Source organism: Mizuhopecten yessoensis, unplaced genomic scaffold (genome assembly GCF_002113885.1).
Source record: "Mizuhopecten yessoensis strain PY_sf001 unplaced genomic scaffold, ASM211388v2 scaffold10275, whole genome shotgun sequence".
NCBI lineage: Eukaryota > Metazoa > Mollusca > Bivalvia > Pectinida > Pectinidae > Mizuhopecten > Mizuhopecten yessoensis.
Genome location: NW_018408465.1, coordinates 3,520,726 through 3,535,965, shown reverse-complemented (window position 1 = coordinate 3,535,965; position 15,240 = coordinate 3,520,726). Strand labels below are relative to the sequence as shown.

General features: G+C 39.6%; 1 protein-coding gene across 8 annotated transcripts in view; it reads right to left on the bottom strand.

Moving 5' to 3' along the window:
- LOC110459908 (histone-lysine N-methyltransferase SETDB1-like) overlaps positions 1-15,240 on the bottom strand; it is a 64,537-nt gene that overhangs the window by 28,954 nt on the left and 20,343 nt on the right. For all 8 annotated transcript variants that reach the window (XM_021512405.1, XM_021512406.1, XM_021512398.1 and 5 more), the window contains 15 exons: positions 14,664-14,737; positions 14,122-14,180; positions 10,600-10,720; positions 10,235-10,358; positions 8,429-8,620; positions 8,142-8,240; positions 7,840-7,908; positions 6,695-6,800; positions 6,009-6,192; positions 5,514-5,699; positions 3,689-3,810; positions 2,470-2,574; positions 2,146-2,239; positions 1,724-1,890; positions 430-507 (listed from right to left, as the gene is read on the bottom strand). In XM_021512405.1, coding sequence (XP_021368080.1) covers positions 430-507; positions 1,724-1,890; positions 2,146-2,239; positions 2,470-2,574; positions 3,689-3,810; positions 5,514-5,699; positions 6,009-6,192; positions 6,695-6,800; positions 7,840-7,908; positions 8,142-8,240; positions 8,429-8,620; positions 10,235-10,358; positions 10,600-10,720; positions 14,122-14,180; positions 14,664-14,737 — 1,780 coding nt within the window. The remainder of the gene's footprint in view (positions 1-429; positions 508-1,723; positions 1,891-2,145; positions 2,240-2,469; positions 2,575-3,688; positions 3,811-5,513; positions 5,700-6,008; positions 6,193-6,694; positions 6,801-7,839; positions 7,909-8,141; positions 8,241-8,428; positions 8,621-10,234; positions 10,359-10,599; positions 10,721-14,121; positions 14,181-14,663; positions 14,738-15,240) is intronic.

Here is a 15,240-nt window from a genome sequence, read left to right as displayed (position 1 = left end):
TATATGGGAACACTGAACTGTGTCTACTTTCCTTGTCCCAGCCCTGTTTACAGCACGGGTACTAGAGTACATAGACGCTGAGAGTTACTCATGAATTTAACAAAAAAGATATTTTAGACGTCATCAAGTTCATTCTTCTATTCTAATCATCATCAGGAAGCTATTCATTTAAGGCGCTTGTTACGAGGAATAATATTACGCATATCTATTAAAACTGATGTCAGAATAAAACTTGTGAAACCTAAATTGTACCGAAACTTAAGCTAGATTCAGGGACTGAGGGGGTATATCTCTGTCATACAATTTTAGTTTTTCTTTAATCTTAAAATAATTTTTGGCACATCACAGTTGAAAATGGAATATTGAAATAGGGATACAATGACTTACGAACATCTGATGCACCCATAAACACAACCATCCTCTACTTACCTGGTACGATGCGTGTTTGCCAAGTCCATCAAATCTGTTGAGGATACTTTTTCTCCATGACCATTTGCAGAAAAGTCACTGAAAGTAAAATGAACTGAAGCTATTCATGTTGTCAATGAAATAAGAACAAACATTGTGGATGTACACAGAGTTGGATATTCATTTAGTTCTCGTTACTTACACTTTTTTTCTTGCCACAATATCTACATATTAACTAGTCGCTATCAGTCAATTAGCTCCTGTGTCTCTATAGCAACACTAGCTGTTGTGTTGCTATAGCTACATTGGTTTTGTCATAATAGCAAATTAGCTGTTGTATCACTTTAAGTATGTTATCTCTTGTGTTGCTATAGCTACAATACCTGTTTTGTAGTTATATCTAAATTGTATATTGTATTATTACAGTTATATATGTTACCTGTTGTGTCACTGTAGCTTTATAATGCTTTAGTCACATTTGTGCCGATTTCCGAAAAGGTGCCCGGACGATGAGTTTTTTGGCCAAAATTGACTGGCAAGCTGGGGAACCGTAAAGATGCCGGGAGATTATCGACCACTATCAGCCAATATTTAGACATAGCACGGGTTGCCGGGAGCTTTTAACTTGGAGATAAAAGTTGCCAGTGTCCCCGCTCCCCCAAATTTTTTCTGACCCAAACTCATTGGAACCTACCCGACAGTCTCCCGTAATCTTACGGCTCCATGTGGCATCGTACAAGATTTTGTATAATTTTACATGCAGTCCTGCATGTCCTGAAGGCCGCCCGATGTCCAGACGGGTGTGGTACAGCAATTGTAAGGTAGCCAACTGATGTCCTCAAACTGTGCGGTGTCCATGGGACATTCGGCCGGCGCCCGCCCGATATCAAGATGGGCATCAGCCGATGCTTCCGGCGCCCGGACAGCACACATACGGCATCTATAGGTACCATTTTCTCAGCGGTCGCATGAATATCTTCCGGCTACTGTACGACAGCCCGGCCATCATCAGATAGCCTTGCGGCATCCTTGTGATAGTCTTACGGGCTCCCTACGGTATCCTTCAGATGTCCGTTCGAATTAATCTGGCAAATTGTTTACGGGGGCCATGCATATGCAGTGCCCCTGTCCAATGTGACCATACTCACGGCAAATCCCAGACATCGAAAAAGTCCCCGGCTCCCAGAACGCTGGCTGATTCCTACTTAACGGCCAGCGGTCGGCGCAAATGTGACTGAAGCATTAGGTACTTGTCAGTACATTACCTATCCCGTTTTGCTATATAATTTCTAATTTCTCACTGTTGCTACATTACCTGTCACTGTCACTAAAGTGGCGATCACTGTCTTCATCATCATCATCGCTGTCCCCACCGACACCCTCGTCAATATCTACATCACTCTCGTATCCCTCCTTCTGTCTCTCCACCACCTCCATGTAATCCAGCTCAGCCAGGTACTCATCCCCGTACTGTTGCCCGTCCTAGTAAATAACAGCAATGCTTTTTACAACATATCTATGCAATAAAGTTTTCAGTCTCAAAAAACATTGAAATTCTAAAACCAGAATTGCATTATTATTCATTATAAATGAAAATTGGAAGCACAAATATTAACAGAGGATAGGTTCTATAATTTTCGCAATAAAAAAGCAACTTATTATTTGCATTATTTTTACCATATTTTTATTTGTGACATAACCCCTTCATGGTTTTATGTGTGTACTATAGTGTCTTACCTCATTGGCACCCTGCTCTGTAAGTAACTGGCCAGCATAGATACAGATAAAGCCGCCAGAAGGAAGGTCATCAAGGCACCGTAAACCCCAGCCTCTGTAAGCCAAACAGCTCTTTTATCACAGACAAGTAGCAATATTTGTAACAGGTATCAACCTTATAACGGCCAAGATATTGATGAAATAAAAGATACTTCTCAAATTCACTTAATAAAATGCTTACTTAATACTTTAACACATCAACATTACAAAGCTCTGAACATGGCAGTGGAAGTACAACTTCTATTTTAGTAAACTTACTGCGAGTTGTACTGCAGGATTACTCACTTTTTCTCCGTTTTGAACACCTGCAGACGGACGTTCAATCCGTTCTGGGCAGCTCTGTTGTAGCATCGACTATCACATTTACATCTCGAGTTACACTCGTACACACTGTAACAAAGAATATCAATACTTACACTCGTACACACTGTAACTAAGAATATCAATACTTACACTCATACACACTGTAACAAAGAATATCAATATTTAAACTCGTACACACTGTAACAAAGAATATCAATACTTACACTCGTACACACTGTAACAAAGAATATCAATACTTACACTCATACACATAACAACAGAGAATATGGATATTACTTACTTGTGGTAAGGTTATTCAGTTTGAGCATCACTAACCCTGTGGTAAGGGTTTACTACTTTTTGACCATCGCTTACGTACTCTGTGGTACGAGTTTACTACTTTTTAACCATCGCTTACGTACCCTGTGGTACGAGTTTACTACTTTTCAACCATCACTTACCCTGTGGTACGAGTTTACTACTTTTCAACCATCACTTACCCTGTGGTACGAGTTTACTCCTTTCAAACATCACTTACCCTATGGTACGAGTTTACTACTTTTCAACCATCACTTACCCTGTGGTACGAGTTTACTACTTTTCAACCATCACTTACCCTGTGGTACGAGTTTACTACTTTTCAACCATCACGTACCCTGTGGTACGGGTTTACTACTTTTCAACCATCACTAACCCTGTGGTATGGGTTTACTACTTTTCAACCATCACTAACCCTGTGGTAAGGGTTTACTATTTTTCAACCATCACTTACCCTGTGGTAAGGATTTACTACTTTTCAACCATCACTTACCCTGTGGTACGGGTTTACTACTTTTCAACCATCACTAACCCTGTGGTATGGGTTTACTACTTTTCAACCATCACTTACCCTGTGGTAAGGATTTACTACTTTTCAACCATCACTTACCCTGTGGTATGGGTTTACTACTTTTCAAACATCACTTACCCTGTGGTAAGGATTTACTACTTTTCAACCATCACTTACCCTGTTGTATGGGTTTACTACTTTTCAACCATCACTAACCCTGTGGTATGGGTTTACTACTTTTCAACCATCACTTACCCTGTGGTACGGGTTTAATACTTTTAAACCATCACTAACCCTGTGGTACGGGTTTACTACTTTTCAACCATCGCTAACCCTGTGGTACATGTTTACTACTTTTCAACCATCACTCACCCTGTGGTAAGGGGTTCTTTGAGCCTCCGGTGTTCATAGCCAGCGTTGGGATTCTTCTTGCCTCCCTCTACAATTCCCGTGGCCTCAACTGTCAGCTGTTGACACTCACACTTAGTTCTGTCCTGTAAGGACGAACAAGTTTTTATCACATTACCTTAATCTCTGGCCTTGTAAGAAGGTATGGCTTGGTTATCAAAGTACAGCTTGTATAATTTTTGTATATTTTTTAACAAGAAAGAAACATTTTAAAATATTTCAAAGCAATAGTGTCTTCCGCAACAGAAACATGCAAATGTATACATTTACATACTGTTGAATGCATATAGCTTCAATTTGTCTCTTTAGAACATTTGCTTCTTTGTTCTTGCAAGAAATTTAGGATTTCAGACTGTGTAATATAACACCACCAATAGTGGGTCTGCCCATGAGAGGGCAAACAAATAAAAAGTGGAAAAAATAAAACATGAACTTATTGACCCCTGAAATTTCATAATGAACTGTTCCAACCTTTGAATTGGAAGAATTCAAATGTGCCTTCAGGGGTAAATGAGTTAACCTTATACAGGAACTCTGAAATGGACAAAAATATAACCATTTCACAGGACCTTTGGGATGTTCAGAATGTGATGAAGAGGAAATATCCATTTTGTATTATAATAATTTTTCATGTCAGAGCAGAAATTCACCCAATTATGATGTTTACTTGAAACAAGAGGCCCGGAGGGCCTGTATCGCTCACCTGGATATCTAAGGAATCATGGCAAAATATTCTCCAAATAAGATCAAAGGGAATTGGCCAGACCTCAAAGCCAATCTTTGTAGCATATCAATATTAGATTTTTCATGCCCAGCAATTTTATGTATGGTCATGGTTTGGGGATCTGAACTGTTTCAAAGGTGTGACTCAGAAACTATGTCCCTAGGGTTGCGGCCAGACCCCAGGATCAATTATAATATCATGACTGCATTTGTCTCTTTATGCCAAGGATTTGTATATATAGTTTTGGGGTGGGGATCTCAACCGTTTCAAAGTTATGACCCAGGGTTGAGTCTGCAAGGGTGGGGCAAACCCCGGGGTCAATTCTAATATTATGACTGCATTTGTCTCTTTATGCCCAACAGTTGTATATGTAGTTTTGGGGTGGGGATCTTAACTGTTTCAAAGTTATGACCTAGGGGTTATGTCTCCAAGGGTGGGGCAGACCCCGGGACTATCCTGGAAGCATATATGCATTCTTCTCTTTATACTCAACAATTGTATATATGGTTATAGGGTGGGGATTTCAAATGTTTCCAAGCTGTGACTCAAAAACTAGGTCCCGAAGGGTTTGGCCAGACCCCAGGGTCTATTCTAATATCATGACTGCATTCGTCTCTTTATGCTAAGCATTTGTATATACAGTTTTGGGGTGGGATCTCAACCGTTTCAAAGTTATGACCTAGGGACTATGTCTCCAAGGGCGAGGCCATACCCCAGGGTCATCCTGGAAGCATATGTACACTTGTCTCTTTATACTCAGCAATTGTATATATGGTTGTTGGGTGGGGATCTTAACCATTTCCAAGTAATAAACAAGTAATAAGCCCCACTCTTCAGCCCAGAGGGTCAGCCCTACCATTTGTACAATTTTGAATCCCCACCACCTAGGGATGCTTCCAGTCAAATTTAGTTAAATTCCAGTCAGTGGTTAAGAAGAAGATGTCGTTTGAAGAAATTGTTGACGTATGGACAACGGACGGAGGCCACGGTATGGCATAAGCTCACCTTGGTCCTTCGAACCCGGTGAGCTAAAGTCATGAAATTTAAACAGCAATGTATACTTACACTACACCCATCAGTACAGCTACAGCAGACGAGGAAGTCTGGGTCAAGGTTAAGCTTGACCCCCTTAGCAGGTATTCGGACATTTGAATATTCCACATAGTCTGGATACTGTCTGTCATGGGCGTTAACACAAGATATTGGTACGTTTTCCTTACCATACGATAAGTCTTTGATGTCACAAAATGTCTGAAACATAGAAAATCTGGATGTAACTGACTGGGAAATTATAATTTATATACAGTGTTAATAGCTGTCCAATAGATTTAAATAACGTCTAAACAATTGTTTTAACATTTAACTTTTACTTTCATGTTTCTATTCTTTCAAACATTTACACAATCATGCTTTCTTCATTTTCAAAAATGTACCTGAGTCGTTTTGAATTATGAAAACATGCCTCCAATGCTTTACATTTGAAGATGAACAATTGTGATAGATCAATATTTTGACGTTTTATTACACTCTGAAGTCCGATACTTGATTATCCGTACTCACCTTGACTGGGACAAACTCTGTATGTACATGTAAGATGGGGTCGAAACAGAACATGTCGATGGTCAGGTGGGAGTCACAGAGCATTAGGAATGTAAAAACATCCTCCATGCTGCGTAGTCGCCGAGCACACGGAGTACGATACATCACCACTCGTTTGTGATTGGGCTTCATTTTACATACATGCCTGTGGAAAGTTTTAATTAGGTACAACATATAACATGTCATGCATAGCATCTGTTAGATTTATACACATCCCTTAAATTATATTACTTATGAATATAAAATGTAAATCTCACTTAACCTAATATCAAAGTAAATCCCTTTTCACAAATACTTATTTTCTTTATGATTTTGACAGATCACTCCTCTGCCGAATTTCATGCAAATATATAGATCTCACCTGATATATGATTTACAATCTGTTCTAGAACATCATTTTTTAATGAAATAGAGTTTTACAGAAATCAGAAATTTGTTAAATTAGGAATCACTGCGTGTAAACAACACAGTTGCCGCTTTGTTCATAATCTACGAAATAGCGGGTCATTTATGTGGGCTTAAACAATCGCGATTTTGATTTAAATTTAGAAGAAGAAAAAAATTACATGGATTATAATTTCGCAATCTAAACATTTGAAGGAACTCAATTTTCGCAGTGTTTTAAACATTACATAAAGGTACACTACCTTTCCCAGCCACACAGAAGGGGAATGAGGAGTGGGTTGCCTCCCTTGTACTTGGTAGGGTCATCTTCACAATCTTTCAAACAATCTTTACCACAATTGTGAGTTCCTGAAAGTCGACACAAATACACAAATATAATCATTTTCAGAGATGGATGCTCTTCGCCATAAAGTAGATCATTTCTTTCTTATTGTTTGAAATACACTGTCATGGCCGTTTTCTTGATTGTTTTAATTGAAAATCTGTTATTTTCATACATCTTCTAGAAAATGCATCATCAAAACAGTTCTGATCTTGGAAATAAGGACTGTGACTCAACATTTTTTTCTTGATCAAGGGAAAAATATGTTGACCTAAGACAACAGTATGTGTATAGTATTCCAAGGATCAATCAGAAACAAATAGGAAAATGCTTTTGTGGTTGAACATGAATCATTTAAAAGTATATATCTTTTCAGGGTTTTTATTTTACAAACTATATCAAGACAAACTTGGGGTCATCTGTATGTGGGAACATTCATGTGCTGGGTTTTACATGAATAAGCTAAGTTGTATATTTACTCTTTGAACCATACTCTTGGTTTCACTGTGACCATGATACATTTACCATCCTATGGCATTGCCATACTATAACCCTACCAAATTCAGTTGCCATTCATATAGGCTATGAATGCCATGGACCGATTAATGACACCATCATTATTATGACATCATAATTGTAACGTTGGATACAACTGACCCTTCCCGGATGATGGCTGTCCTGTTAATTGAACAAGCATACACGATACATACATTATTTGAACTAAATGCTGAATGCAAGTAAGTGTAATTAATTTTTTTTCTCTGATAAGCAGACTCCAAAAATGGTAAATGTAAGTATTGAACTGCTTTCATTTGGCATTCATAGGCAGTATGAATTCCAACTGGACAAAGACAAATTCAATGAAGCACGCTACAGTTGGCATTCATATAGCCTATGAATGCCAACTGAAAGCAGTTCAATGCTTCAAGTGAACACTGAGTGGAGCTTTCTAGTTGTGTGGTATATGTTAGTGATGGTTGCTGAAACTGATCTGGACAGGCTGGAGAAACAAGCCTTGGAAATCTCCCATTACCTGTCGCTGTTAAAGTGTGCATTGGTACTCACTGAACTTCTTCCTCACTCGATCTTTGAACGGCAGTTTGGATTCCATTCTTTGGCCTAAAGAGTCATCATCTAAAACCAAAAGTCAAACAAAACCCCATCTATAAGCTATAAAATATAGGTAACAGAAAAACAAGAGCATGTCTGTAGGCTACTGATGTATACAATAGGAAACAAAGCATTATACAATGCTCCAGAGTTTATACAAGGTTTTTATCATAAGAGAGTTGTTATTCATCATTATACATCATACATGTGTGCTTGTTAGCGTTAGACATATGGATGGTCGAGCAAACTTATCAAACCTAGATCTGTGTTGTCCGTGGTTTTAGACAGACGGTCCTGTAGCACACTGGCCATGTCTTTGCCAACCTTCTGACTGCTGATACTACTGGCAACAAATTCTGTAAATAGAAAATACACAAGTGGACACGGAACGTAAAGCATACACACAGCATGAAGAAATTGAAGCCAAAACTGGCTATTTTACGAATCAAAACTACAAACAATCTGATGTCAAGTATTTTTTGGTTGCTGAGCTGTACTTAATCAATCAGTCAGTCTTATTTTAGTGCACATAAGTATAAATTACCTTTGGACTTGATGTCCACCTGATTTCCTGGTCTGGTCTGTTTCACCCAAGGCCCCTCCCAGTCAGCTGATGGGCGACCAGACGTGCTCTTTCTGGCTACTGGCCTCTTCTTGTCTGCTGGGCTATGTCGGTTAAGTGTAACTGGCACTTGTGGTGATGGCGTCTTGTTTACCTGAGAAACTGGACCTACAACTAATTGGAGAAAGACATTTTGTAACAGAGGGTCAACTCATCACCAAATTAGCTTATAACAGAGGGTCAACTCAATTCCCTAATTAGCTAACAACAGGTATAAAAGAGGGCCAACTCATCACCTAATTAGCTTATAACTGGTGTAACAGAAGATCAACTCAATTGCCTAATTAGCTAACAACAGGTGTAATAGAGGGTCAACTCATCGCCTAATTAGCTTATAACTGGTGTAACAGAAGATCAACTCAATTGTCTAATTAGCTAACAACAGTGTAACAGAGGGTCAACTCATCACCTAATTAGCTTATAACTGGTGAAACAGAAGATCAACTCAATTGCCTAATTAGCTAACAAAAGGTGTAATAGAGGGTCAACTCATCGCCTAATTAGCTTATAACTGGTGTAACAGAAGATCAACTCAATTGTCTAATTAGCTAACAACAGTGTAACAGAGGGTCAACTCATCGCCTAATTAGCTTATAACTGGGGTAACAGAAGATCAACTCAATTGCCTAATTAGCTAACAGCAGGTGTAATAGAGGGTCAACTCATCGCCTAATTAGCTTATAACAGGTGTAACAGAGGGTCAACTCATCACCAAATTAGCTTATAACAGAGGGTCAACTCAATTCCCTAATTAGCTAACAACAGGGATAAAAGAGGGCCAACTCATCACCTAATTAGCTTATCACTGGTGTAACAGACGATCAACTCACTTGCCTAATTAGCTAACAACAGGTGTAATATAGGGTCAACTCATCGCCTAATTAGCTTATAACAGGTGTAACAGAGGGTCAACTCATCACCTAATTAGCTTATAACTGGTGTAACGGAAGATCAACTCAATTGCCTAATTAGCTAACAGCAGGTGTAATAGAGGGTCAACTCATCGCCTAATTAGCTTATAACTGGTGTAACAGAAGATCAACTCAATTGCCTGATTAGCTAACAACAGTGTAACAGAGGGTCAACTCATCGCCTAATTAGCTTATAACTGGGGTAACAGAAGATCAACTCAATTGCCTGATTAGCTAACAACAGATGTAATAGAGGGTCAACTCATCGCCTAATTAGCTTATAACTGGGGTAACAGAAGATCAACTCAATTGCCTAATGAGCTAACAACAGCGTAACAGAGGGTCAACTCATCACCTAATTAGCTTATAACTGGTGTAACAGAAGATCAACTCAATTGCCTAATTAGCTAACAACAGATGTAATAGAGGGTCAACTCATCGCCTAATTAGCTTATAACAGGTGTAACAGAGGGTCAACTCATCACCTGATTAGCTTGTAACAGACGGATGAGTCATTGTTTGAACCTTTTTATTTTCTGTCTTTATGTCCTTAACTTATTGAAACAACATAAAAGGAGACGACTCTGGCAAATCTTTGAAAGTCACTTTGATAACTTTTTCAACTTTCATTTGTTAAAAATGTTGACCACATATATTTGGTTCCTTTTCTCAAAAAATAAGATACTGATTTAGTCTGTAGTATATTATTAAAATGATCCAAGTTAATTTCTAAGCATGCAAGTGTACAATTTTCCTAATCTATACCCCATCAGGCTAGATAAGAATAAACAACAAGACAAGATGGTGCTATACTCACCAGCGGCCTGCTGATTATAGGAGTCACTGATACCTCTGGTATACTCCACCACCGGGGCTTTACCCACTGTCGTGTTGGTGTGACGCCTCACCTTACCAGCACTCTTATTGTACTCCGCATTAGCCTGGAATGATACATGTCAGTCATCATTACTGTTAACACTGATGATATGGATTAGAGGGAGAAACCCTAAGTATGTTATACTATTAACTGATTCAGGGTGCCTCATAATCAAGTATACGATTCTCATCTTCAAAGTCATATTGCCCACAACATATTTTAAATCATAAGATATGCTTAACGATATAATGAAGTCATAGTGGCATGGTCTATAATGCTATACAGATTCTAGTGAGTGATCATACCAGGGCTGTATAGAGGGGCTCCAGACGAGTAGATCCTCGGTAAATCCACTCAACACGCTTGTCTGCTAGGAAAAACATCTTCACCAGACTGGCATCAACTTCCATCACCTTTGCCGTCCACCTATAGTGCAGAAACCACATGTTACATATACATTGTGTACCTGGTAATCTGGGGGACCTTAACCAGACGGAACAACTCAACAGACACCTACAGCACAGAAACCACATGTTACATAAACCTGGTATTCTAGGGGACCTTAACCAGACGGAACAACTCAACAGACACCTATAGCACAGAAACCACATGTTACATAAACCTGGTAATCTGGGGGACCTTAACCAGACAGAACAACTCAACAGACACCTATAGCACAGAAACCACATGTTACATAAACCTGGTAATCTGGGGGACCTTAACCAGACGGAACAACTCAACAGACACCTACAGCACAGAAACCACATGTTACATAAACCTGGTAATCTGGGGGACCTTAACCAGACGGAACAACTCAACAGACACCTACAGCACAGAAACCACATGTTACATAAACCTGGTAATCTGGGGGACCTTAACCAGACGGAACAACTCAACAGACACCTACAGCACAGAAACCACATGTTACATAAACCTGGTAATCTGGGGGACCTTAACCAGACGGAACAACTCAACAGACACCTACAGCACAGAAACCACATGTTACATAAACCTGGTAATCTGGGGGACCTTAACCAGACGGAACAACTCAACAGACACCTACAGCACAGAAACCACATGTTACATAAACCTGGTAATCTGGGGGACCTTAACCAGACGGAACAACTCAACAGACACCTACAGCACAGAAACCACATGTTACATAAACCTGGTAATCTGGGGGACCTTAACCAGACGGAACAACTCAACAGACACCTACAGCACAGAAACCACATGTTACATAAACCTGGTAATCTGGGGGACCTTAACCAGACGGAACAACTCAACAGACACCTACAGCACAGAAACCACATGTTACATAAACCTGGTAATCTGGGGGACCTTAACCAGACGGAACAACTCAACAGACACCTACAGCACAGAAACCACATGTTACATAAACCTGGTAATCTGGGGGACCTTAACCAGACGGAACAACTCAACAGACACCTACAGCACAGAAACCACATGTTACATAAACCTGGTAATCTGGGGGACCTTAACCAGACGGAACAACTCAACAGACACCTACAGCACAGAAACCACATGTTACATAAACCTGGTAATCTGGGGGACCTTAACCAGACGGAACAACTCAACAGACACCTACAGCACAGAAACCACATGTTACATAAACCTGGTAATCTGGGGGACCTTAACCAGACGGAACAACTCAACAGACACCTACAGCACAGAAACCACATGTTACATAAACCTGGTAATCTGGGGGACCTTAACCAGACGGAACAACTCAACAGACACCTACAGCACAGAAACCACATGTTACATAAACCTGGTAATCTGGGGGACCTTAACCAGACGGAACAACTCAACAGACACCTACAGCACAGAAACCACATGTTACATAAACCTGGTAATCTGGGGGACCTTAACCAGACGGAACAACTCAACAGACACCTACAGCACAGAAACCACATGTTACATAAACCTGGTAATCTGGGGGACCTTAACCAGACGGAACAACTCAACAGACACCTACAGCACAGAAACCACATGTTACATAAACCTGGTAATCTGGGGGACCTTAACCAGACGGAACAACTCAACAGACACCTACAGCACAGAAACCACATGTTACATAAACCTGGTAATCTGGGGGACCTTAACCAGACGGAACAACTCAACAGACACCTACAGCACAGAAACCACATGTTACATAAACCTGGTAATCTGGGGGACCTTAACCAGACGGAACAACTCAACAGACACCTACAGCACAGAAACCACATGTTACATAAACCTGGTAATCTGGGGGACCTTAACCAGACGGAACAACTCAACAGACACCTACAGCACAGAAACCACATGTTACATAAACCTGGTAATCTGGGGGACCTTAACCAGACGGAACAACTCAACAGACACCTACAGCACAGAAACCACATGTTACATAAACCTGGTAATCTGGGGGACCTTAACCAGACGGAACAACTCAACAGACACCTACAGCACAGAAACCACATGTTACATAAACCTGGTAATCTGGGGGACCTTAACCAGACGGAACAACTCAACAGACACCTACAGCACAGAAACCACATGTTACATAAACCTGGTAATCTGGGGGACCTTAACCAGACGGAACAACTCAACAGACACCTACAGCACAGAAACCACATGTTACATAAACCTGGTAATCTGGGGGACCTTAACCAGACGGAACAACTCAACAGACACCTACAGCACAGAAACCACATGTTACATAAACCTGGTAATCTGGGGGACCTTAACCAGACGGAACAACTCAACAGACACCTACAGCACAGAAACCACATGTTACATAAACCTGGTAATCTGGGGGACCTTAACCAGACGGAACAACTCAACAGACACCTATAGCACAGAAACCACATGTTACATAAACCTGGTATTCTAGGGGACCTTAACCAGACAGAACAAGTCAACAGACACCTATAGCACAGACACTACATGTTACATAAACCTGGTAATCTAGGGGACCTTAACCAGACAGAACAACTCAACAGACACCTATAGCACAGAAAACACATGTTACATAAACCTGGTATTCTAGGGGACCTTAACCAGACAGAACAAGTCAACAGACACCTATAGCACAGAAACCACATGTTACATAAACCTGGTATTCTAGGGGACCTTTAGCAGACGGAACAACTCAACAGACACCTATAGCACAGACACCACATGTTATATAAACCTGGTATTCTAGGGGTCCTTAACCAGACAGAACAACTCAACAGAAATAATGGTCTGGAGAGGAACCTTTAGCATATAATACAGCAAACCTTCACCACATGTTACATAAACCTGGTAATCTAGGGGACCTTAACCAGACAGAACAACTCAACAGAAATAATGGTCTGGAGAGGAACCTTTAGCATATAATACAGCAAACCTTCACTATAAATTTGTTCTGATGACGACACACCTCATTTGTCGGAACTAGCTAATGTAAACTTGGATTAAAGCCGTTATACCCAGCATGAATTTGTCATGGTCATCATTTCCTTTTGATTACTCTTCTATTTATAGCCGGACTCGTGTATTCCTTGTGGAATCTGTCTGCTGGATAACACAGAACTTCACTGAACTCTGTGCATGGATGTTGTATCTCCCACTCCCCGTATCCTCACTACATAAGTTTAACCAAGTAATACAGACTGACCTGATAGGCTCCTGTGGGAGCTTTAGTCTGCAGATGATCGATTCATATTTTTTTTAAATTTTATTTTGTAATTTAAAAAAAATTGAATCAAAGCCTGGAGTGTTGTTATCTAAAATTTTAATCACAAAGGAAAGAGACAGACAGTGAGAAGTTTTGTACTCACCATTTACCGTTCCACTCTGTCTTTACCATCTGACCCTTCTGGAGCCTCACCATTGGTCGCTGCAGAGAGTCACATCAATATGTCATTATAATGTTGGAATAACAGTAACATGTAAACGGAACACTGAATAAAGCTTAAAACATAATCCTGCTTCTCCTTTGTGTTTCTCAGTTAATTCTTACAGTAAAAGATGTGTGAAAATAGCTAAGTGACCATGAAATACTTACTGAATGTTTTGAACTATGACAAAAATATAGGCAGTTGAAAATATATGTCACAGGTGCAAGACATGTTTTCAGCCCTAATTGTAACAGTGTATAAATTCTGGTGAACCACCGAAAAAATGGCAGGGAAATTATGTGCTAGAAATACAACAATATGACAAACCCTCACATATAGATGTAACAGCACATGAAGTTTGGTTAGCCTGCATGAACCATGACGTTGTAGCTGAGTGGAGTTATCATACCCATTTGGTTTAAACTGATACTGCACTTTTCGCTCTTTTGAAACATTTTTTTAAGTGAGCTATATGTCCTTACCTCCGGATATTGCTTTAGGTATTCTTTGATGAATTCCTGCGAGTCTGGATGGATATCCTCCCACACATTGGCACCTAGAAAATACATCCACGATTTTAATGTCAACACCAGCTGATTTCCTGAGAGATTGATTGCCTTGTTAATATAATCCTAGATGCTACATACTGTAAAATAATTTATTTTCGTGGGGTTTATATGTCATTGTTTTCATATACTAGTCTGATTCAAGAATAGCATATTTCGCTGATTTCTGATTTTCCCATATCTATATCATACCAAATTTATGTTTCATAGGGATTTAATTTTTTGAATTTTTGTTATCCACGAAATAAACAAAATTTAATGTCTAATGGCTTATTGATATTTCCTAGACCTACTTTTTGCCGATTGTTTATATGTTTGATCTAATTTTAATTTATTTGAAAAAAAAGAGACAAAATTTAAACATTCAATGTATTATCTTAATTACTTAGCTACTGACACCTATATATTACCAGACTTCTATCCTTTTAATTGGTCTGTTTAATACTGGTACTTCTCTTCTTGTCTGTCTATCTTTCCGTCTGTCTGTCTGTCT